Here is a 24,910-nt window from a genome sequence, read left to right as displayed (position 1 = left end):
AGAGGGTTACGTTTGTCGGCAGTAGACAATATTTGCGGGATAGTCGACTAGCGAAGATCGCTTCTCCAAGAAGCTAACGTTTGTCAGGTTGTTTTCACGTTTTTCTGAAACATTTGGATAAAAGATGTGATTTGCCATGAATAACCAAGACATCAGTGACACATAGAGACAGTTACAGCTTTGAACCAAACTCAGGAGATGCGAAAGAGACAAGATATGTAAGGTAGGTGCGATGTCATATTTTGAGCCACAAAAATGTTGAAAACCAAGAATTAGGAAATATCCACAGGCACTTTTATGGAATTATGGGGCAAGTGAAAAGGAGACAATTTATTAAGACAAGGGCAGCATGGGGAAACAGAAAATAGAGAACATATGACATCTTTGGAGTGCTGGAATGAAAGTTTAAAGAAGGGAGGGGGGTTAATCTCCAAGCAGATCTTGCTGTGGCAAATGGGAAGGAGTTTAGCCGGCAGAGGAGTTATTGGCCACAGCATTTGTGATGTTTAGGCAGACCCTATCATTATACTCATTTATAGCACTCACTATACATGTCGGCAGGGGGTCTTCAGCTTAAAATTTAGAGCAAATTTTATGTATCAACAAAATAGGAAACTATCACCTTTTCACTCGTAGACTGAAAAGTCTTACACCACGGTGGACCCTTCCTTTTTTTTACTGTTACGAGGTCTCTAACATGCTCAAGGTGCTAGGTGTGGCCACTTCTCTTGCTTAATGTCCTGAGTCAATTGAAATGACGAAATCCAGTTAGGTATTTGTGCCTTTTGCAAGGGCACAACACGGGGGCCTGCTAGAGATTTGAACACAGAACCTTTAGATATTTTAATTACATGTACTAGTAAAGAGTGACCTTGCCACCTTGTTGTCTCTCCTACGTTCTTATTTCTTATATTATTTAATTACATTATGTATATCTGACCTCACTTGCAGAAACTTCTAGAGGACACAAGAATCCATGATGACAGGATACGCTGAAAAAATTGATCAGCAGTTGGAGATCCTGCGGGCTAAGGAAGAGTACAACAATGAGGAATCCAAGAAGGCCGTGCAGGCTATTGGTGAGCTGTACTGGCAGAAGAAGCACAAGGAAAGAGTGACCAAGAGGGCCATCGCTGATTACCTGGCCAATCAGGGAGCTGCAGGTAGTGATCCAATTATCATCTGGATGTGAATTACTTACTTTACTTTAATTTGGTCTAGCTCCTGCTCAAACCAGGCTTGATGTGAATGGGTCAGAAAACTGTCAAATATAATCATTAGTCCACTATGTTCTGCTGCTGTAGTGGTCTGGACACTCTGTAAGTGTAACTGTAAATTAGTGTAATTAGTCTTTCTTCAACTTCATCCTGTTCATTGCAAGCTTCCTTAGCTCCTTTAGTCTTTCTGTCAAACATTGATGATAAATGACATAGCAGAAGATACTAGGTAATTAAGACATTGAAGGTCAATTTATTAGGGTCAGTGGAAGAGGCTACAGGGGATCCGGGAGGTATCATTTTGGTCTGTTGGAATTTTTTCAAATTTTCCATATGTTGTTAGAGTGATTTAGGAAGTGATTGATAGACACATGTCATGTTGGTCAAAACCTTATTTGTATGATTGTTAAATCACAATTTAAACAAGACATGAGTCTTCCAACTCTTGTATTAAAAGAATGTTTATATTTGTTTCAGAATTGTTTGTAAAGATGATGACCTCCCTGGGTAACCAGGGCCTGTTTAAGGACAACGTTACGTGGTATGCCGCGTACTACACCTACAACACGACCTGGAACTTCAGCGACGCCAGCAGGCTGCTCTGTCGTAAGCTTGGCGAAGCTGGAATCGTTCGACTATTACTGGCAAATGCTGGGCATGAACCATTCAGGGAAAACCTTAAGAGCAAGGTGTGGGTACTCAACATGTTTCTTTCACGTCGAGAATGTGCTGCATAAAAAGGAAATTTGACAAAATTTGTAGTAAGTATAAACTATAGATAGAGCATAGTCCTCATCATAAATCACTGTTAGTGTTTGAGTATTTATAACCATATTATAATGTCCATTTGAATCAGATCTTTTACAAAAACCAAGAAAGGTGATCTTGTTTCAAATTGATAAAAGTCATTGTGGAGATCCAACACTGGGAAACTGGACTTACGGAAACTTTTGACTGTGTAACTCCAGCCAATAACAAATAGATTTGTCCTTGTTGTCAGTAATGAAAGAAAAAAGAGAACATTTTTCCACAATTATTTATCTTTTTTCGTGAAGAATGTGTTACATCTGGTGAAATCATCTATCAGTATCCTGAACAACATGACAAAGTGCCCAGAAACAAGACAGTACTACCAGGAGGGAAATGCAGTAGAGGTCAGTATTGTAATCAGCTTCTTCTATAACCCCTTTTGTAGCCTCTTGGGGTATTCCATTTGAAAAGTCACTGAGGGGTGGTCATCCAACTACAGTGTCTGTATCATTAAGCCACTTCCTACCTTATAGTTCACCTCTTCATGAGTGAAGAATAACTTTCCTGCCCCCCTGCCCCACTGCAATTTTCCATAATACTTTTACCAGTACATTAAGTAGAGGACACACATGGACAATGTCACAGGTCTGTTAATGGAAACTTGATGGGTTCAGAAATGTGACAGGTACGCTTGATTATATGATTGATGTTTCCCATGGCAATAAGATATCCATAAATTACAGGCAGTTTTAATCTGAATATTCATTACATGGAGCAAGGTTTTGGTTTGTGACTGGTGTAAAAAATATCATATCATCTACCAAATGCTTTGTTTACATATGTGTTACAAAAATCTAAAGGTAACTACCTGTCCTACTAGTTACTGTTACTAGTCTGTTACTCACGATTTTAATGATATATTTTTGTACACAAGTATTGAAACGTTTCTAAGATGACTTGAGATGGAATAAGATGATGTTTTCCTTGTTATTTGTTTGTTCAGGTGTTACTGCCGTACATGACTTGTTCAGATGCCTTCGTCAAGTCTGTGAGCATGATGACCCTGGCAAAGATTATTGATGAAGAGCAGAGCGATCTGTTAGCAGAGGACACAGGTCAGAATTATGCTTAATGTAGTCCAGACCTGTTCACAGGCAGTTGTAATTTAACCCTCTTTCTGCTGAGGTAGCCAGCCTTATTCACATTTTTAACCTTCACCATGCTGAGGTAGCCCAGGCCTGTTCACAGGTGGTTTTAACCTTTACCATGCTGAGATACTCTTAGGTTCCAAATAAACGTACCGGGACGTTTATTTTTTTCAGCCGCAAAATCCACCCGGTACGTTCTTATTTTGGACGGTACGTTTATTATTTTTTCTAAAAATTGGACCAGGGACCCCTGAAATAATGAAAATTTTCGTTTCTCTAACCATATTTCTGCGGTATTTTTGCTCAAAATTCACCATTTTCGGTCGATTAGCGGCGCGGATAATTCACGCTATGACCCGGTAAACATTTACGCGGTACTCGTAACATATCGGTCGATCTCGCTATGACGCAACAAAGTAAATGTTATTATTTTGAGAGAATAAGACGCCACACTGACGTTTTGAGTCACAATTTTTTTATAAACAACTTTTAAAGTCTCTGTTTACATCGTAAAGTAAAATAACATTGACCACAAAACATGTCATTTCGGCCGTGTGGTTCCATGCGCTATCGGCAGCGAGTCGGAAGAAAAATTCTTTCACATAAGAAATAATGGACGTAAAAACAACAACTGTAACTTCGCTTCCCTTGTGATATGAGTTTTGAGGCCGCGAATTCTCCAAAACGGCAGGAATTCGTCGGTAAAAAGAGCTGGAAACTTCACCCGAACCAATCCAAACATGGCCGCCATATCGCACGTTGTGACAGTAAAACTAGCACCCGATTTGTATTAACATTCCGATCTTTAAAATGATACCGTAAAAGCTTGAAAAATATCATATTTGGGTTAAAATTGCACACAAAAGGCCATTTATATTTTTAAAGTGTTGATTTAAAAAAAGATAGCCGTAAGATTTTCTAAATTTAGCAGTTTCTAGCCTCAAAATTTGTAATTTGTAACATGTGTATCTGCATCCTAAATGATAAGCTACTTTTACAGACGAGTTCTCACAAAAACTTTGTTTTTCACTTTTTTGCAAGGAAGTTGCTGGTTTTCGATACTATTGAACAGGAGTTTATAAACAAAACCCTTTTTTGTTCGTTTTGGGGGTGTTAATATGTTTTACTTAAAATATGATTAAGTACTAGCAGCTATCTAATGGTAATGATATGCCAGTAATTATAACATAAGTAATAACTTTATACAACAATTTTCATTGATTACTTGCTTCAAGTTCCAAGTAGAAAATGCATGTATCATGCAAATTTTCACTTGTTCAATTTGAAAGCACCGTTGACCCACAGTTAATGGTCATAGTGGGGAACCTATGTCAAATTTATCAACATCATCAAGAAAAAAATATCTTTTTATATACCTTTTATACAAAATGGAGAAAATGTTATAATTTGAACAAGATATCTATAGTTCTTCAGCTCATTATTTACACAACTAACTGATATGGTTCTTAGGCATAATAAATAAAAAGAACCTACTTGCTTATCATCTTCTTTTCTTTGGACAGAAGTAGCATGGTCACGGTATGCCTAAACACCGCAAACGAGTGCAAACGAGCGCAAACGACCGCAAACGGGTCTATTATGCAGTATCCACGGGGCAATGGCCTTGTTTGACGCTCTAAATGCCCGGCTCCAGCCCCCCGTGAAAGCGAGTGTTAGCCGTACGCGTAGACGAGTGATGGGCATTGGAATCGTGCCGCCGTGGATTTTTGACATTTTTTAGCTGTCAAAAGCGCCTGCTCCAAGCCATGAAGGTACTTTCTAAGTAAATAAGATACCGACAATTTCTCCATCCAGACCCCTAATGCGGATGATCCAAGATGGTGGCCAGAAATCCCTTCGAACTTGAAACAAGCGGAATAACTAAAAAAACAGATAAAAACTTATAATTTGCCGTGTTTTTTAATTTATCATTGCACAGACAGTGTATCTAGAGCGTCAAACAAGGCCATTGTCTCATGAATACTGCATAATAGACCCGTTTGTGCTAGTTTGCGCTCGTTTGCACTCGTTTGCGGTGTTTAGGCATACCCGCATGGTCACAGTTTACATGTCAATGTGGTAATTTTCCGGGGGGTATGTTTATTCCGGGGGGTACGTTTATTAGATTTTGAAGATTTGTCCGGGGGGTATGTTTATTCCGGGGGGTATGTTTATTTGGGACATAAGAGTAGCCCAGGCCTGTTCACAGGTGGTTTTAACCTTCACCATGCTGAGATAGCCCAGGCCTATTCACAGGTGTTTTAAACTTCACCATGCTGAGGTAGCCCAGGCCTGTTCACAGGTGGTTTTAACTTCACCATGCTTAGATAGCCCAGGCCTGTCCACAGGTGGTTTTAACCTTCACCATGCTGAGGTAGCCCAGGCCTGTCCACAGGTGGTTTTAACCTTCACCATGCTGAGATAGCTCAGGCCTGTTCACAGGTGGTTTTAACCTTCACCATGCTGAGATAGCTCAGGCCTGTCCACAGGTGGTTTTAACCTTCACCATGCTGAGATAGCCCAGGCCTGTTCACAGGTGGTTTTAACCTTCACCATGCTGAGATAGCCTGGCCTGTTCACAGGTGGTTTTAACTTCACCATGCTTAGATAGCCCAGGCCTGTTCACAGGTGGTTTTAACCTTCACCATGCTGAAGTAGCCCAGGCCTGTTCACAGGTGGTTTTAACTTCACCATGCTGAGATAGCCCAGGCCTGTTCACAGGTGGTTTTAACCTTCACCATGCTGAAGTAGCCCAAGCCTGTTCACAGGTGGTTTTAACTTCACCATGCTGAGATAGCCCAGGCCTGTTCACAGGTGGTTTTAACCTTCACCATGCTGAGATAGCCCAGGCCTGTTCACAGGTGGTTTTAACCTTCACCATGCTGAGGTAGCCCAGGCCTGTTCACAGGTGGTTTTAACCTTCACCATGCTGAGATAGCCCATGCCTGTTCACAGGTGGTTTTAACCTTCACCATGCTGAGATAGCCCAGGCCTGTTCACAGGTGGTTTTAACCTTCACCATGCTGAGGTAGCCCAGGCCTGTTCACAGGTGGTTTTAACCTTCACCATGCTGAGATAGCCCATGCCTGTTCACAGGTGGTTTTAACCTTCACCATGCTGAGGTAGCCCAGGCCTGTTCACAGGTGGTTTTAACCTTCACCATGCTGAGATAGCCCATGCCTACTCATACCCTCAATCTGCTGACGTAGAATGTTAATCAGGTCACTCTGTTCTTCTGTTCCACAATTTTGCTGATCAGTGCAAAGAATTTCAACAATTCTTTCAAAATACACTTTGGAAACTTCTGACTTCATGAATGATATGTTTGTCTAGTCAGTGCAACAGTGCATAAAATGTAGACAAAATTAAGTTTAGGCATTTTGAAATTGCATGTAGCATAATGAAATTTTAAAAAAATCCACTAACAGCAGTAAGAATGTTTGAGGCAGTTTTACTCTTGCAGTGATCTCTCTATCTCCACAAATGTGCATTATTGCAGATCTGTACAGCAAAATTGTTTCAACCATGAAGTTAAAACTCCATTCCTCTTCTAATTATGCCCCCATAGATAAGAATTACAGTAAATTTTGTATTTTCAGGTGCAATTGATTTTCTGGTTAAAATGCTCGAAAGAGCCCTTGGAGCAGCCAACAGGAGAGCACGTGGGTTTGGTATAGCCGAGCTGTGTGAGGGGCTGGCAAAGTTAGCAGTGAGTGAGAACAACAAGAAAAAGGTGAGAGCCATGTGATTTATTCCTTTTGTGAAGACTAACAGTTGTATAACCTGGAATCCAGTCTACTTCTGGAACGGCCTACTGTAGTTATTGCAGGCTCTCTACGGGGCCAGAGTAGGTCTCCGCCGCCGGGATAATCATTCACACCCGGTAGGATTTTCATGCGGTTAGACTTTGCTCAGGGGGGGTTAACTGCTGGCCGGATAATTATCCCACTGGGCTAAAGTCTAACCGCGTGAAAATCCTACCGGGTGTGGCCGATTACCCCGGCGGCTGGGAGCTTCCCTGGCCCCGTACAAAGCCTGCACTAACTACGGTAGGCCGAGCCAGCAGTAGACTGGATTCCAGGTTAAGAGTTGTACAGCTGAAGGTGAAAGCTGGGCTGATGAAACTGCAGTCTGGAGCCTCAGACAACAAGACCATCTACAGTAGAAAATGTGTTTGAATGTGACTACTTGTTTGATATGATTACCAGTAGCATAAATATGTCTTTGAATCTGAGGTTGATTTATTAGTGTATGGATACAAGCAAACATACAGATTGAAATAGATTTGACTTCAATACCTACTAAAGGCCACATATCATGTCATTTTAACAAAAACAACTTTTAATGTCACTTGTTTTGCATTGGTAACATCAATCACATTAGGAGATCAAGTAGGTAGATTTGATCTTATTTTTGTATATTGCTCAGTCCTATGATGTCATTTGCATATTGCTTTGTCCCATGATTCTCTCTGGTCTATGTCTAACTGATTTAGTTCAAATGCTTTTCAGATCGTAGACAAGGGCGCCCTACCCCTGCTGGTAAAGGTGTTTGAGACAGGAAGCGACTTGCAGAAAGTTGAAGCAGCAAATACGGTGTGGACGCTTGCGTTTGATGATGATGTCAGGGAGAAAATAAAGGCGGTAAGACATTACACACATTTTCTTCAGTCGTGCCAGTGATATGAGCATTGTTGTGTCTGAGGCTTTCTTTGTGCAAACTTGGCTTAAGAACTTAAAGAAGAGAATACCCCTAAGCACTCAATGAGATGGCCCATCAAAGCTTCATTTGTTCATCTATCTATCTATCTATCCAGCCATCCATCCATTCTTTCATTTGTTCATTCATACTTTCACCCATCCATTCATCCATTCATTTATCCACGTATTCAATCATCCATCCATTAATTCATCCATCCATCCATCCACCCATCCATCCATCCATCCATCCATCCATTTGTTCATTTATTCATTCATACTTTTACCCATCCATTCATTGATTGATTCATTTATTCACTCATTCAGTTATCCATCCATTCAATCATCCATTCATTCATTCACTCATTCATTCATTCATTTATCCATCCATTCAATCATCCATTCATTCATTTATTCACTCATTCATTTATCCATCCATTCGATCATCCATTCATTCATTCATTTATTCACTCATTCATTTATCCATCCATTCAATCATCCATTCATTCATTCATTTATCCATCCATCCATCCGTTATTCATTCATCCATCTATTCCTTCCTTCCTCCCTGTACCCCAGGAGCCAGAGCTGGTGCCCAGTCTGGAGAGATTAGAGACCAGTACCAACGAGTCCCTCAAATCTGCTGCTCTCGGTGCATTATGGGTCATCAGGAAAACGGGAGAAGAGAGACCAAAGACTGCTGCTAAAAGTAAGACCCAGAATGCACTTCAGAAATCTGCTTTCTTACGTGATTTTAATGATACATTCCACCACAATAATAAAGATTATACAGTCAAAGCTGTAATATTGACCACCTCTGCATGAGGACCACCTGGCCATATGTTGTGGACTTTATGGTGGTCCCTTGGATTATTTCCCCTATTACTCAATCCTAAAAAATCCTGCGTATCTATTGTGGTCACATGTCTATTGTGACTCAGTAGTTCCATTGGGTTTTGCATTGTGTATCCTTCAGTCGCAATAGAAAAGTGTTCCACTATGTGTCTACTGTATGATAGAGCTTTCCAAGCAATATTTTCTTCTCTTGATTGAACAGACACTGAGACAGGCCTAGGGTTGACTCAACATTATTTCCCCCCTCTCAGAATCCAAAGATCGTCAACTGCCACATGTCATGATCAGTTACCAATGGGACCACCAGAAAATTCTCATCAGCATCAAGAAGAAACTACAGGTACTAATCATGAACTTGTATGTTAAGACTATAGACAATATCTCACCCATACTACAAATAGTCTCTTGTAGAGTAGAATTTTGTTTCCTACCATTGTAAAGTATCACTAAATAGAAGTTGCTATATGTTGTATCTTAATGCAATTGTTGTGATATGTAGATATTATAACTTTGTACTATTACTCAGAATTGTATTGATTTTTCATACTATAAGTACTAACTGATTATTCAGGAATTAAACAGTCTTATATTTATTTAGTGATATGTCTCAAGCTATAGTTATGATGGTGATTTAGCTTTTGTTGAATAATCAAAGTCATGCTTAAAGTTTGATGTTAACAATAGTGCATCATATCTTTTATATTATTAGCTGGATTCATGTGTTGCAGCACATATTTGTTCTATTACATAACAACAAAGAAAATGCAGAAAATGTGCATATATACTGTACTTTTACAACTAGTTCAACATGCATTGTGTGTATTGTGCTGTTCACATTCATATTAATAAATCATATATGTCTCAAAAGACAGTTGCTACATCGTACTATGAATTAGATTGTTTGATATTATAATCACTCTTACTAGGATTTAACTGTTTAAATCTATATGTTCCACTCACATCTAGTATTGTCAGAATTCATATTGTTGATATTGATACTTCTATATTTTCTGGATAACCAGGACAGTCATTACTTCTAAATCATGAGAATAATATTTGTAGATGACCACATGTATAACCACCATTGATATTTATGTACAATCTGAAAAACTAAGTGTGTTTTTTGAGAGATCTCTAGTGCATCACCCCTGGTTAAAGATTACACAGTTTAGATAGGAGTACATTATACTGAGAATGTTACATTGGAGATATCTTTAGAAAGTTTAGACACATTTATCCAGGGTGGCAGATGTATATGGCATGTTCCAAATATATATGATATAAATTCCCCTTAGTACTATAGGCTACACCTGCTAAGTAACCAAACATTTCCCAGGCCACTCAACAATTTTTTTCAGATAAAGAATGAATCATTATACATATTTTATCTGTTAAAGTCATACTCTGACATTATACACCATTTTCCAATTAGAAAATCACTGTTCACAACCAATATTGTCACTCAGTGGTAGCTCAGTGAGTGCCAACTAGTGGAAAGGGCGCCTAACACTAATAACAGTGGTAAACGTAGCAAATTTCTTTTTTTCTTTTGGTGCAGTTTATGTGTGGTAGTCTGCAGATGTACAGACTGACTGACAGCAGAAGTATAGTTAACAGAGCTAATTTAAAAGTTCCATTTGTTTCCTGCCCTGTAGGCTGCAGGTTTCAAGGTGTGGATGGATCTGGAACAGATGGGAGGGTCCACTCTACAGGCCATGGCTGAGGCAGTGGAGAACTCAGCTGTGGTTCTCATGGCCATGTCACACATGTACAAGGAGAGCCCCAACTGTAGAACCGGTCAGTACGGCAGATACTTCTGATTTTACGAATCATTATGTTCTTATCGTGGCTCACATTTTTTTCTTAGATTGTGCACTGTCAATTTTTTCAGGACTTAGAGGAACTTATTAGTTTGTTGATAGGATAAACTATGAACAGATTTTTGGCGTCGCCTAAGGGGCTAGCCTAACACTATATGTACATTGTACATCTTTTTTTTTATTCGCGAAAATTTCCGGAATTCTACAGTTTGCGCGTGCGCAGTTGCATCATCCCTTTAGAGGGGAATAACTCTGGAAGGGGTTGACAGATTGTCATGACTTTTTATCAGGAAATATCTTCCATAATGAAGGGCTATACATTTGTAAACCCACAACTAATTTGCAAAGGACAGTTTATGAATCCACTGCATTTCATAATAGGATACTCAAACATATGACATATGTATTTGATAAAGAGAGAAATATTGATAGACGTTAATTATGCAAATGGTACCTTATTTGGATAATTTATGAGAAAAGGCTACAATGCCATGGTGTTAAGGGATGAGAATTGCATTCTTGTGAATTTGGCAGCTACATGTACCTTAAGATGAAATAATCATACATGAATCATGCAAAGTCTGGCACCAATGTTGTCCATGTGCTGGGTTGTACAGGACATGAGATATGCTATCCTTACTCTCAGGTTGTCCATGTACTGGGTTTTACAAAATGTGAGCTGTGCTGTTATCTTCTGTAGCAGTGTTATACAACAGTCCACTAGCACTCATCTCCTTTCTATCCTCCACTCCGTAGGGACCCCTTCCAACTGTTGTAAATAGATGGCCTTTCTCATATTTCAGCTCAATTGCAACATCTGTTGGCAGTGACAGGGCCATTGAGTGGGCAACTGGTTGTTTTACATTTGTTTCCTGTTCGTTGGTGATGTTTTCCATAGTCATGGAACGATTTCTTGCCACTTGTAGGGAGTCAGGGTAGATTGATGCATATGGATGGATCTTGCTGGTATTGTTTTGCCCGGGGCTACCAATGCAGGTCACTGTATGAGGTTGTATGGTGTCCCTGTCTTCAGTTGTGTGGTCACGAGCTAATGTTGTTGTTGCATATGGCGGAAGCTTGCCATTTTTCCCTTTTCCTGAAACATCCATGTAGGTCACAGCGTATGGCTGAATGTCATCGTTGTCTTCTGATGTCTGGTCAGGAGCTAATGTTGTCGTTGCATATGGTGGAAGTTTGCCATTTACCCCTTTCCCTGACACATCCATGTAGCTCACGGCATACGGCTGGATGGCATAGTCGTCTTCTGATGTCGGAGGGTTGCCTGGTCTGCCTGTGGCCGATGATGTGACAGGTGTGTGCAGCTCAACTGAGTCATCGTAAACAACTGCATATGGCTCAATGTGATGGCTTCCGTCTGCTTTGGAGGATGCTGGATTTTCTTCAGATGTTCCCACTGGTATGTTGTTAGGGTCTAGACACTTGCCACCACAGAAGAAGTTGACAAATCCTGATGCCAACACAAGAAGGAGGGGCACAACAACAGCGCACACCATGAGAAGCAGCTGTGTTGTTCTCTCATGCTCATTGATGGTTGGGTTTTCCCCCAGAAAAACAATGTGGTCCATCACTGTTGTATGCTCAGAGACTGCCATATTGATTGTGTATGACATCTCTTCTGTGTAGTAGTGTTCTGTGGGAACAGTCTCGTTGTACATATTGACTGTTTCAAGACCTGCTGAACTCATCTTGGCTGTCATGACAGATAGTTCTTCACATTGTACAGATCCAGTCCCCTGTAGTGACCTGTAGGTGCTGGTCTGACTCACATCCTTCCCCATGGTTGTGAGAAGAGTACCATGGAGGTGAGCAGGGGATGTACAGCTCAGCGAGTGTTGAGACAGAATAAATTCCAGTTTGTGTGCTTGTAGGTTGCAGATGAACCATGTCAGACTCTCGTCACATCTCAGCCTGTTGTCTGTCACCACTAGGCGAAAGTGACGCAGACGTAGGACGCTGCTGTTGATTGTAGCGATGTGATTGGCTGCTAGGTTGACAAGGGTGAACGCTTTCAGCTCCAGAATGGCGTCCACAGGCAGGAACCTCAGGCAGTTGTGGGACAACTGTACCACCTTGAGGAGTGGCAGCCCACGAAAGGCATGCTGGGATATGGCAGCAATGGAATTCTTATCGAGGAACAGGTGTGTTAGGGACTCCAGACCAACAAAGGTGTCCGCTTCTGTGGATGATTATGATAGTGATCACTAATTAATAATGATGATAGGCAAAGTCAGTAGCTTGATATGATATACAAATACATGACACAGTATATTCATTCTACACGTATGGATTCATGTTATCAATAAGATGGTGAGGTGAATTTATGGGAATAATTCCGTATTGGAAAAGGTAGCCCTATTGCCTTTTCTAGGCTGTAGGAAAATTCGTTGTTAGGGACCGTACGATATTTATGGGGGGGTGGTAGTGCGTTGGAAGTCTGATCAAACTATTGGGAGTTGATTCTTGCAAGGGCCAACAGTTTTCTTCCTACAGCAACGTAGCTTCTCAATTGTGTCGTCTGCATCCAGGGGTTGCAGAGACACAGATGTATACTGCTTACTGCCCAAACGTTGCTTTGTTTCTGAGCAAAACCTTTGCCATTTTTGGTCCACTCCGCGATCAGGTATGTTTACCTGAATAGATATGGGGGATTTTGCCGATACCATTGGATACATACATGTATGTTGGAATGCAATCAAGAACAATAGCTGTCCGCAGCATTGACGCATTTTAGTGGACGCATTTTACTGGACACATTCAATATTTTTCAAAGATATCAAAACATACAATTATGGTATAAACAATTCTTTAAAAAAATTAACATGACCCCCCCCCCCCCCCTTCTAAAAAAAAATTAACATGGCCCTCCACCCCCACCTCAAAAAAATTGACATGGCCCTCTCCCCTCGATAAATATCGTGTAGTCCCTTAAACCACTGTGTCTATAAGGGCATAGTGTTAGAAGATTGAGCACATCTCTCTCCTTCCGGCACCATTAACCTGACTGGAATGTCAGGAATTGAACCGGGATATGACAGAAAGTGTATATTTTTCTCCAGAAAATGTACCCCAAATTGGACAGGACCTAGTGACCCATGAACCAGGCTCCATGAACATGAAGCTGATTGCTTAAAAATCTAACAATGACCGAGAGAACACTTGGCGTGCTACTGCTGAAAATGTCATTAAAGCTTGCAAACTCATCTGCTGATCAATTTTCATACCTTGCACAAGGCCTAGGGTGTCATTTGTTTTTCTGCATGTGAGCTAATTGTAGACTCACTGGTTCAAATTCATTTGCTTTTTTCCTTACTAACAAATACAGGTTCAAAGATGCAAAGTTTAATCACAGCAATTTGTATTCAACCAAATTTTTACCAGTTCAGGACAGACCAATTAGCTCAGTGTCCGGCATATGCAGTAAATGACTGTGACAGTCATGTTGTTTCACTATAGATACTCATGGCAAACGTGTTCATGTTTATGAAATAAAAGAAGAAACTTGCAGCCTTGTGTATCATTTCAAAGGTATGAGGCAGACTTTGAACACCCTGGCTAACATCTAATGAACAACTATTACGGTAAGTCATTAATGGAAAAAAATAACAGAACCCTTAAGAACAACTGTTACAATAACAACAAAAATGGGCCAAGTTCGTCTAAAATAGCGCAAGATGCCAAGAAGGAGACTTAAGAACTTACATATGATTCCAATGTAGGCCACTCAAAATGAAGAATGAGGAAACCTCAATAAGTACGTCAGTCAACCATTGTACTTGCACATTTTCAATTCACAATAAAATCACATATATTAAACGTACCTAGACTGGAGATGCAATTGTCAGAAAGATGAAGTTTTCTCACATCTGACAGGCCTCGAAAAGCCCTCGGTTGTAGCGTTGAAACATTTGACTTGGTTATGTACAGGAAGACGAGGGACGAAACGTTCCGAAATTTCAAAGACGATTCGGGAAGTGTCGTGGAACGGAGGGATGTGATTGAAATCGAACGCACAAGACCATCAAAAAACTTTGGTATGGCATCGAGACATGCAGGGAAACTGTACAGTCCTCCATGCCCGACCCAACTGCAAGGGGACCCCTTCCAACCTTCACCAGGGCAGCTGCAAGAGATGAGTCTATCAGTCGTTCCAGAAATTTTAGGAGAACAGCTGTCGGGACACCATTGAGGCATTTGAGATGCAACTAGTGCTAAGAACAGAGGTTTGGAAGCCAGAAGAAAAAGCAGTGTCTTGTTCAGAAGCATCTTGATCCCTGCCTATACATGTACTTGAGGAGTTTGCTCAAATGTCATTTCATTATATTGGAGCTCACCCCCAAACAATTGCATTTTCATGCATATCACTATTGGTTACTATGACGCAGTTGCCAAATGTTTAATGCAGGGCCAGTCATGAATTAGTCTGAAAAATCTTCCACTTATTATGCATGGTGTGGTGCAGATTTTTGTAGAAGTATGAATGGGCATGATTGTGTAGTGTAGGCCTGTAGACCCAGACTTACCGTTCATGCATTCTGTGTGTCCTGTAGCTATGCTTCAGGCACCGTGAAAATTGTGTTAACTTAGGATTTTTTGTTATTAATTATTGGCTTGATTATACCGATAATCATTGTAATAGTATTCTGTTTCCGACAATATCAGTTACTTTCATGACTAATCTACAGTTGATGGGTTTCATTCCACATGAAAAGTTCCAATCTTTTAACTTTTTTTGCGTGAACAAAAATCTTTCCCAAATAATTTACGAAAAGTATATAGAGGTTGATAAAACTGAAACTTGGTTGTTCTCAAAGCTAGATGGGGACCATCCAGCCTCTCAGAGGATGCAGCTGCTGCATTTCTGAACACTATTGTGTTTCTTGTCTTCTGTGCTAGTCCTTGACATTTTGTTTGCTGTCTTTGGTAACTTTATAATTGTCATTTCTTCAGATTTCCAGTATGCACTCATTCAGACAAAGTATTTTGTAATAATTTACTTGTACCAACATATAAATAATAATATGCAATTTGTTGCCAACAGGGAAAGTAATCTGAAAGTGGTTTTCTGATTGATAATTCTTTTTAACAGCATGTTGACACATTTAAACCATTCAGGTTAATTCAATGATATAAGTTTCTCCAATCGTACTAGAATGAGCATCTTTACATCTGACACAGAGTAACATGGCTTGCTATTCAGGCTAATTTTAAGAAGCAGGTAGCTATCCACAGAGTCTGATACTGTCAGGAGCTTTATTAACTTATTCCCGTACTTTGGCTTACCTGCAACTTATCCATGATAGTGATGAGTTGCTACATGTAAATTAAAGATGTGGCTTTCCTGAAACATGGTAATCCTATCCCAACCAGCAGCATGATCATTTTTGTGCAAAACAGTAGTAGGTTGGTTGGTCATGATCAAACCCTGACCTTGTGAACCACAGCATGCTTGTAACTACTAGCTTCAATTTGTGTTTCTTCTCATGGTCTTGTCATTGAAAAAATATTGCGTTTATATTTTGCATATCTAATTTTTATCATTGTTGTGAATTTCTTGCTGAATCTAACTAAAAGTATATTCTCCCCGCTGTCTCTCAAAAAGCAACAGACATGAACACAAACATGAAAGCAAGCGCACAGACACACTGAAAGTAAAACCACCAAACACAATTTCACCTCACCGGTCCTATAGCCTCACCAGCCGTAGGGGCAGCACATCCATCAACATAAACACAATAACTAGGTAAAAATCTCTTTCACATACCAAGACTGGTGATGCGATTGGCTTGTAGGTAAATGATTATCTTAATCACATATGACAGGCCTCGAAAAGCTCCCGGCTGTATTGTTGAAATGTTTGTCTTAGTGATCTCTAGGAAGAGAACTCGGATGGATGAAATGTTTGGGAAAGACCGTTCCAGGAGGGTAGGGTTGCGGACAGCGGTGATCAAGATCGACCTCGTGTTCTTGTTGAAGCCTGTCTTAGTGATCTCTAGGAAGAGAACGCTGTACGTCCCTCCTTGTCCTTCCCAGCTGCAGGGTGACCCCTCCCGTTGCGGACAGCGGTGATCAAGATCGACCTCGTGTTCTTGTTGAAGCCTGTTGGTACAGCGTCCAGACACACGGGAAAGCTGTACGTCCCTCCTTGTCCTTCCCAGCTGCAGGGTGACCCCTCCCCATTTTTGTCGGGGCAGTCACATTTCAGGACTCGTCTGCTGACTCCAAGAAAGTCAGTAAAACAGCTGTCTGGACACAGTTGAGATGATACTGGCACAAAAAGTATCAATAGATGGTTGGAGATCAGGACAAACAGTAGCAGCATCTTACTTTGTGACATCTTCATCGCTGACTGTGATTCAAGTACAGAAGTTATTTCATTATACCTGCGTGGATACCCATTTCAGATCTATAATGAATATGTATTTTCCCATCAACACCAAGTGGAACGTTAACCCAGGAAAACAAGCATGTGCGTTTCATGCCTGAATATTGATCGCTATGTTTTTCCCTGTTGATAGAATTGTGACGCAGTTGCTGGAATTCAATATTGTTGTAATGAATTAGTCTGAGGAAGTTCCCCACCAGCAGTTATGGTAATGGACCACTGGTTTTAGTTACCCCCTGGGCATGATATGCTGGTGTTGCCTTGGATGTGATGTGCGTACATTCTTTGTGTCAGCTATTTTTGCAAAGAGTCACAGAATTTTGGTCTTGTCTTTTAAGGGTGTTAATGCTTTGCACATATAGAACTTAGAGGTTCTAGATTTGAATCCTTAGCAGACCCCAATTTATTTTGTATGTCCCTGGGAAAGGCACCTATTTCTTCAGTTGACAACAGCTGAAAAATGGGCAATTTTGCTTCAGTGTAGAGTATCCGCTCAGATGGGATGTAAAGCCAGAGGCCCTGTGTTTTAAAACACATCAAAAAAGCCACCACACTTATCAAATGAGTATCCATGGGTCCTGGTATGAGTGGATCAAACCTTGCAGTCCTACATGTCTTTTACAGCTTGTTCATATTGCATGGAACTGGTGTGTTGTGCTTCATGGGAATTTATGCATTTAAGATCGCGGGAATTTGATTTCACGGTTTTGGGAAAAAGGACTTTTCCTGGTGGTTTTAAGTTCGTGGTAGCACCATGCTCTGTGGTCTCTTACTGCAATGGAAAAATGTTCGCGGTGATTTTAAGTTCGCGGTGAAGCGGCCACCGTAAACACAGCAAACATTAAACCACCACAAAAGTTTCTGCATTTACAGTATGTGAAAGAAACAAAAAAGGGGGATACCGTGTGGCTCAGCTGCAGCATGTTTGTCTCGGGACCGAGAGGTCTCGAGTTCGAATCTGGCTGCCTTGTCACAGTTACAATGTAACCCGTAACCTTGAGTGGCCTTAAGGTCTTGTAGGTGGTGACCATTAAGTAAAAAAAAGAAAAAGATACCATACTCTCCAAGCAGAGGTTATTTTTTTCTAGGCTCTTGCTGTTTCTTGATGTTTTTTTAGTCATTGTTATTAGCCGCGAGAAATCAAGAAAGATAGAAAGCCTGATAAAAGTGATTAAAAAAAGGTAAAAAAAACAGCCAGAGCCTAACCTCTGCTTGGAGAGTAGGATACCAGGCTAATCTGACAGGTATGGATGATTTACCGTATACGTATGGATGACTCAAATAATGAAGCTACATGTAAGTGCTACCAAATGTGCATAAATGTATGTGTTGAGCATATAATGTAGACCTATTCCTTAAAAAACTACAACAGAAAATAAGATTTTGACTACGCTTGCAATTGGTATTTATTGGAAATGCGTTAAGCATGCGATCAAGTGGTGTGTGTCTGGAATATGTTTGGATCATGCCATGCATACACACCTATTCTGAGCAAGAAACATTACGTATGTCATTAGTGTTGCGCACAGCATATTATGTATGAAATTTGTTGTCGATCTCACCCTCAGTGGCCACGGCCTCTAGGAGAAAGAGGGTATAAAAGAATTGAATTTATGATTTACTGTTATCATTTTCCTTTTTGTAGAGGCTGAGTACACATTCCAGTTACGTAAGGACATCGTGCCCTTGATGATGGAGTCCCACTACAAGCCTGACGGCTGGTTAGGGATGATCCTGGGAGCCAAACTGTACATCGATTTCAGCGGGAAACAGGCATTTGACTCTGCCATGGCGAAACTTATCAAGGAGCTGGGGGTGCGCGGGAGGGAAGACACGCAGACAGGTGAGGAATCCTTCAATGTTGGGTCTTAATATTTTTGATATTACGTTGTACAAACATGTACGAACCGCCAATTAATTCTAATGGCCAGGGTCAGTATCATTTTGACCATTTCTGTAGTGATTATGTTGCCTATGCATGCTAATTGAATATTTATTATCCATTATATAATCATTATATTAATATATGTCAATGTTATGTTCCTCTCTTAACTATTAGAGGTATAAATGTGTGACTGAGTCTGTATCATAATGACAGTATCACACTACTGTAATGCTAACAGAAATGTTGTTATGATATTTCTGACAGAAGAATTTGGCAGAAGATTCATCAGTTCATCCATAAAGAAAATGCATTTAATCAAAGAATTTGAGAATTGTAGTAATTTTACAATTAAATTGGGAAAAATATTGCTAGACTCAGTTACACAGAATGGAATAGGTTGTATCGTCTAAGAACAACAAGACAGACAAAAAAGATGCCCACTGTGTATCTCCTCTGTGTATCTGCACTGTTACAATTAACATGCAATGCACACCAGTAACCCTAGAAATCATTACTAACATAATTTGTGCTCAGCAAAACCTAATTTGAACAAATCCCCAGCCTGGCTACATTTTTGTGCCGATCAGTTTACTATGGAGACAGGGTCCGTTAATAGAGCCAATTTTCAACCACTGGTAATCAAGAGCCATCAGAGGAACAGGGAGGGTATTCAGGAATTGGTGCATTGGCCTGCTAGAGAAGTCATGCCTGATGATGCTATAGGTACATGTGCCAGTCAAGAGTAATTTTGCAATATTCTGATGGTTAACAAATTTATGACTATGCATAGCTGAGTCTTAGAAAATTATGGTCAAGGCTAGCATGTAGCAATGCCATGGTCATTGTCACTCTAAAAGACTTGTGCATTTTAATCAGACTCTTGTTTGGATATGTAAGCTAATTGTTATACAATATAGGTTTTGAGTTTGCACAGCCAAGACCCCATAGCTTATTGATTTGGAGAATATTTGAATTTTAAGGCCAGTACTGGCAGCAGAAGGTTGAGTGGGAGCTTATACAAATGTACCAGTGGCCATAACGTACATTTTTTGTACCTACGTATTACATAGCCAAGACCCCATAGCTCATTCCTGACATGTTTATTCTTGTTCAGATGTTGTAGTTGCCAGGGAGGCAGCAGAGGTTGGAGCAGGCGCCCCCGTACCTGCAGCCATGATGTCATCACACCCCCTGGACAGGGAGGCAGAGTTTCTAACGTGGACTCAGGAAGACGTGGCAAAATGGCTGGAGAAAAATGACTTGGGAAGGTACTAATTAGACTTTCCTGCTTACACTATTGCCTAATTTGCGCAATATAACAATACATTTATCTGAACTACTTTGCATCCCCGAACATTAGCCCATACATGCATTGTGTATTTTGGAGAAACAGGTAAATAGGGATTTATTTATTTATTTATTTATTGATCTTATAGGGTAGTCCCTTCAGTCAGCATACTGATTTCCAATGGAGCCCTGTGACAATCAACATAAACAATAATCATACAACATAAAACGTAAGACAAGAAAATCTTTTAAAAAGTCAGGACAGTAAATAGTTGCATGACGTAAAGAATGGCAATGTTTGCTATGAAATACATTATTAGAAAGCAAAGTGTTAGATAAATATGATAATGCTAGTTGCAGAGTAGTGTGCAGCAGAGCCATCTATCAGTAAGATCTTGAAGTGCATGGTAAGATGTGTCAAATAAACACAAGTGTAATGTTTTGGAAAAGGTGTCACTTTCTCAGACATCCCTGATGTTGTTTCAGCTTCAAGAGTGAGTTTTCTGAGTATGATGGCAAACTCCTGAGAAGACTTCAAGGTGTAAGAAGTGAGGTACAGTGAAAGCAATATTTTTGTGTATTGAGGCTTTCATTATGACCCTGACTATATACATCTTTTACAACAAAAAAACTTGATCAGTTTATGAATTGAAAAGAGGTTATGATTTGATGTGTTCATGCAGCAACATTAATCCACCCCAAGCAGAGGCAAGGTAAATCTCCAGCTGTTTTTTTTACACCTTTGTACTTGGCATTTTTGTTGGAGCTTCAGAATTTTCGCTTCTAGCCAACAGCTAAACGTTTAGTTGGTGGATAAAAAGAAAGCCTGATGACAAGACAGAAAGCCCAGCAAAAATGCTAAAAAGACATAAAAAAATAGCTGGAGTCTAACCTCTGCTTGGAGCATAAGTCTTCAACACCTGTCCAATCATCAGTCAGGATACTTACCTCTTGTCAACCCGACAGGTGCAGATTAGGGTCAGCTGCCAATCAATCATTGTACAGAATGAGTCAGAAATTGATTATTTTGAACTATCTTTTCAAGCCCCCAAACCTGTGCTAGAGGTCTGCATATAAATTTTACCTATTGTAATAAAAACTCAAAATTCTAAATTTTTCATACAATGTTAAAAAACTGTATGTTGTTGTTAATCTCTTCCTTTATACACACAGTTACTGCTTCTGCATGTAATCCAGATGTCTTAACTTACCTGTGACCTAAATTCCTTGCTTACAAACTTTTAATCCATTTAGAGAATGATAAGCACAAATTGTTCACCTTTCTTTTGTTCTTTAAATCCTAGGTTTAGAAAATTACCTGAAAAGCTTGTATTTGTTGTTGTGTAAGTCTCCGCTGAAATACTGTCATTTTGAGGCACAAGTCAGAGTAAAGTGTGACGTTATCTGCCCATGCAGGCTCCTGAGTTTTTCTACACCATGCTGACAACAAAGATGGGATTGAAGACCATGCCGGACGTCCTAAAGTTCACCGAAGCTCTCGACAACCTCACAATCTAGTTAGCTCTTGTTGATTACATCATGAGGACAGGCCAACATATTATGATAAGTATCATATAAGGGTAAAAAATTGGAGAGGGATCCTAAGGACAACATATAGAGAATACAGCAGGGGGCTTGTGGTGGCTATACCCTTCCCCATGAATTTGAAGTGCTTAGTAAAGCAGAAAAGAATTTGGTATGACAGAGCTTGTTGAGCAAATCTGCCATCTATACTGCAGGCATCTAGGTAAGCTCACCACGCACCGGGCCATTGGAACATTTTTTTATAGTATTTATCAACTTATTGTGGCATTGAAGGGCTGAGTGGCCATGTGGACATAATTTCAAGAGGTTTCAATGGGTTCCCGGCATTTCTGGCTAGATGATGTCTCCTCGGGAAAGGCACTTAACATTCTTCACCTCACCCAGGTATAAAAACGGGTACCCAATCAAAATGTTGTGTGAGGAGAGGGATCCAATATCATGTTATAGACACAGCCCTAGTTCCTACACTTCAAAAAGGCTATGGGACTACCTTTATTACCTACCTTTTCATCAGCTGTACTGTTTTAAGTCACTTCAATCACTTTTATCACTGATCATGATGTGTCTTCTACCATATGGCTAATGAAAGTTTTCATAACAAGGAAGGCATCTTTACTGAAAAAAAATGCTTAAGGTAGCTTAGGGATTTGTTTTTTGTCTTCCAAGGATACCCAAGCCTTTTTATAATCTGCACCCAAGGCATTTAAAGGAATACTTTTTTTCAAGTAATCCAATTAGACATATCTTTTAACTAACTCAGGAAAGCTAGGCTTTAGTAAGGGAATGTAGACTGTAAACTGAATGCATTTATTTTAGCTACAATGATTATTGACTCCGGCTACTGCCAAGTAAAAATTAATGGAGTCATCTTCTTACCAGTGTGCTGTTTATAATAGCCAGTAGTCTTGCAATGCAATTGGTGGCAGCTCACATTTTAAGCCAAGCACACCAGGTCATACTTCTCTCCTTGATATGTGTATGTGTGCTGGGTTCTTTATCATGCATAGCTTTAACATCTGAGACTTTCTTGATGGAGGACCAGAGAATAACGGACCATTAAACAGACAATAAAAGACAATCATGATATATAGTATAATTGCATCCACTGAAAGACAACATAGAAGCTGATGAAAAACGTATACGCACATGCTTGCAAAATGTTGAACCATAGCTGCTGTGAACCTTAATGAGATTGCTTGTTACAACTCATGAAGCTTAGTCCTTGAATGTTCCATCATCATCTTCACTGTTGCCACATGTTAGTTGTTGTTGTTGTTGTTGTAGCATTCCTTTTAAACATTTGCTGATGTGGTCCATCATTTTATCTCCTTTGTCTCTTGTCAGCTGCTAGTCATTGTATTACCTCATATTCCCACCCCTCTGATGTTGGAAACTCTATCATACCAGTGTTTTCCATGTATCTTTAAATCCTGGACATGATATGGTCTTGTAGTTCAATTGAAATTACCCTTTTGTGCAGTGTATTATTATTTTTTTGTTTATTTTGTCTGTGTTTGGGGGATATCTTTTTCACAGACACTATATTTATTATATTGCCATGGTTTTATTAGTATTTTGAATGCTAAATGTTGATACATTAATCAAACCCTATTCCAATTTTGTATTAACGATCCCCATTTAACATTAGGGGTTCCATAAAATGAAATTTCTATAATGCTATTTTCAAATTGATAATTTTGAAATTGCTGTCTTGTGCAATACCAAATGTTGATAAAAAGGTTTACAAGGAAATTGAATTTTGCTGATTTAAATTTGATGTTTTGTCTCTGACAATATATGAGATTACCTTTATCTACCACTGGTCTATTTGAAACCCTCAGAAGCATTTTCATAGATAATTTCATCAGCATGATAAATAATTAGGTCTAACAGTTGATATCTAACCAAAGTAAACTTACCTAATGCAATTTTTGGTAGCCCTTCTGTTACCTTCCTAAAGGCAGAGATGCCTGGAGTTACTTCTTGCCACTGGATGGCGCTGCTGTAAGAAGGATGCCGTCCCAAATGTGTCTAAGCTTGTATCCCCCTCATACTAAGTCATAGTCATACTCAGGAATATTGTTTGCTGCATTACACATGTGTACTATGCAGTTCCTCTATGTACCTTGAGATTTTTAAGCATAAATTTATATTTTGAATATTTTAACAGTTCATACACTGGCCTATTATTGGAAAGAATATGAAAAGATAACTGTTTTGATTTTAAAAAAGGCTGGTAAAACATGATGGTAAATATTCATTTAGATTTTACGACTGTTGAGCTTATTGTACAGTAGAAAATTTTTCAAAGGTTTATTTTTGTACTTTCTGTGTGCTTAATTAGTTAAAGACCTATGCAAGTACCTAGTGTAATTATGTATAACTATGCCATGGATTTAGAGCAATTAGATATTGATAATTGAATATTGCTTATCACTTATTATTAAAACTATGTACAATTAGCAAATATTACGCACTGCATTTGAATTGAGAGACTTAATTCAAATTTGCATATTAGCAAACAGCAAATGATCACATGAACAGTTTTGTAGACTGTAGGTCAAGTGATTATTGAAGTTTTAAAAAACTTTTCATGTTGGTCTTTTATGTAGTGTAATATTTAAGTGTAAATATACCACATTGGCATTGAATTGAATGCATATGTGTGTAATATAGCTTGATAGAGTATGTACATATTTTTTCACATTTTGGGTTTACTGTAAATGTGTAATTGCGACTCTCTTCATCTTATATTCAATGGTGTGTATGGAAAGTATGATAAATACGAGTTTGATTGGCGTCAAAAGATCCTAGCTAGATATAGCAGTAGCAACATAGATTGTACAACATATTATTGTTTTAAAGGGCTGGAAACTTTCTCAGTAACAAAAGATGATTACTTAAGCCCATTTGTCTTGAAAATGAAGTGTTGTGAATCAAAATCATGACTACCGCACAGTCGTAGAAATCAGTGTATTCTGTGACATAGATTAATATATCTCTCTAAATCAGTCTCTGCAGTACAGCTACATATCAAAACACTTGACACTGACTGCTTTGAATAAAAACACTCACACAAGCTACCGTATGTGTCAAGTCTTATATATTATGAGAAATTTTTCATGTGGCTATCAAACAACCAGTTTTCAGCTTATATATCTATTTTGATACCAACAGGAATATGTGTGGCCACAATATGCTTGCCCCAGCTATCCAGGTCATACGAAATGTGTTGTGTTAGATCTCCCACGTTGGGAACAATTACACGACGTTCACACTAGATAATTTCTACAATTATATTGT

At 39.5% G+C, this 24,910-nt stretch overlaps 1 protein-coding gene across 2 annotated transcripts; it reads left to right on the top strand.

Moving 5' to 3' along the window:
• Positions 1–24,690, top strand: LOC118411572. 2 transcript variants are annotated; one of them, XM_035813941.1, is made up of 14 exons: positions 1–223; positions 952–1,163; positions 1,695–1,906; positions 2,273–2,371; positions 2,971–3,082; positions 6,715–6,848; positions 7,627–7,710; positions 8,392–8,521; positions 8,919–9,007; positions 10,323–10,464; positions 18,536–18,733; positions 19,890–20,043; positions 20,549–20,615; positions 21,479–24,690. In XM_035813941.1, the coding sequence occupies exons 2-14, from the start codon at positions 977–979 to the stop codon at positions 21,578–21,580; spliced, it is 1,710 nt and encodes a 569-aa protein (XP_035669834.1). In that variant the 5' UTR covers positions 1–223; positions 952–976; the 3' UTR covers positions 21,581–24,690. The 2 variants fall into 2 exon arrangements, with proteins under 2 accessions (XP_035669834.1, XP_035669833.1); XM_035813940.1 differs by having other exon boundaries at positions 7,627–7,758.
• Positions 24,691–24,910: the final 220 nt, after the last annotated feature.

This window comes from Branchiostoma floridae, chromosome 3 (genome assembly GCF_000003815.2).
Source record: "Branchiostoma floridae strain S238N-H82 chromosome 3, Bfl_VNyyK, whole genome shotgun sequence".
Taxonomy (NCBI): domain Eukaryota; kingdom Metazoa; phylum Chordata; class Leptocardii; order Amphioxiformes; family Branchiostomatidae; genus Branchiostoma; species Branchiostoma floridae.
Note: the sequence above shows the minus strand (reverse complement) of the source record. Positions and strands in the feature narration are given on the sequence as shown.

Coding starts and splice junctions, on each gene's coding strand:
- LOC118411572 (XM_035813940.1), top strand. CDS start 977: ATGATGACAGGATACGCTGAAAAAATTGATCAGCAGTTGGAGATCCTG. Junction 1,164..1,694: donor GGCCAATCAGGGAGCTGCAG/GTAGTGATCCAA, acceptor TATTTGTTTCAG/AATTGTTTGTAAAGATGATG. Junction 18,734..19,889: donor GAGGGAAGACACGCAGACAG/GTGAGGAATCCT, acceptor ATTCTTGTTCAG/ATGTTGTAGTTGCCAGGGAG.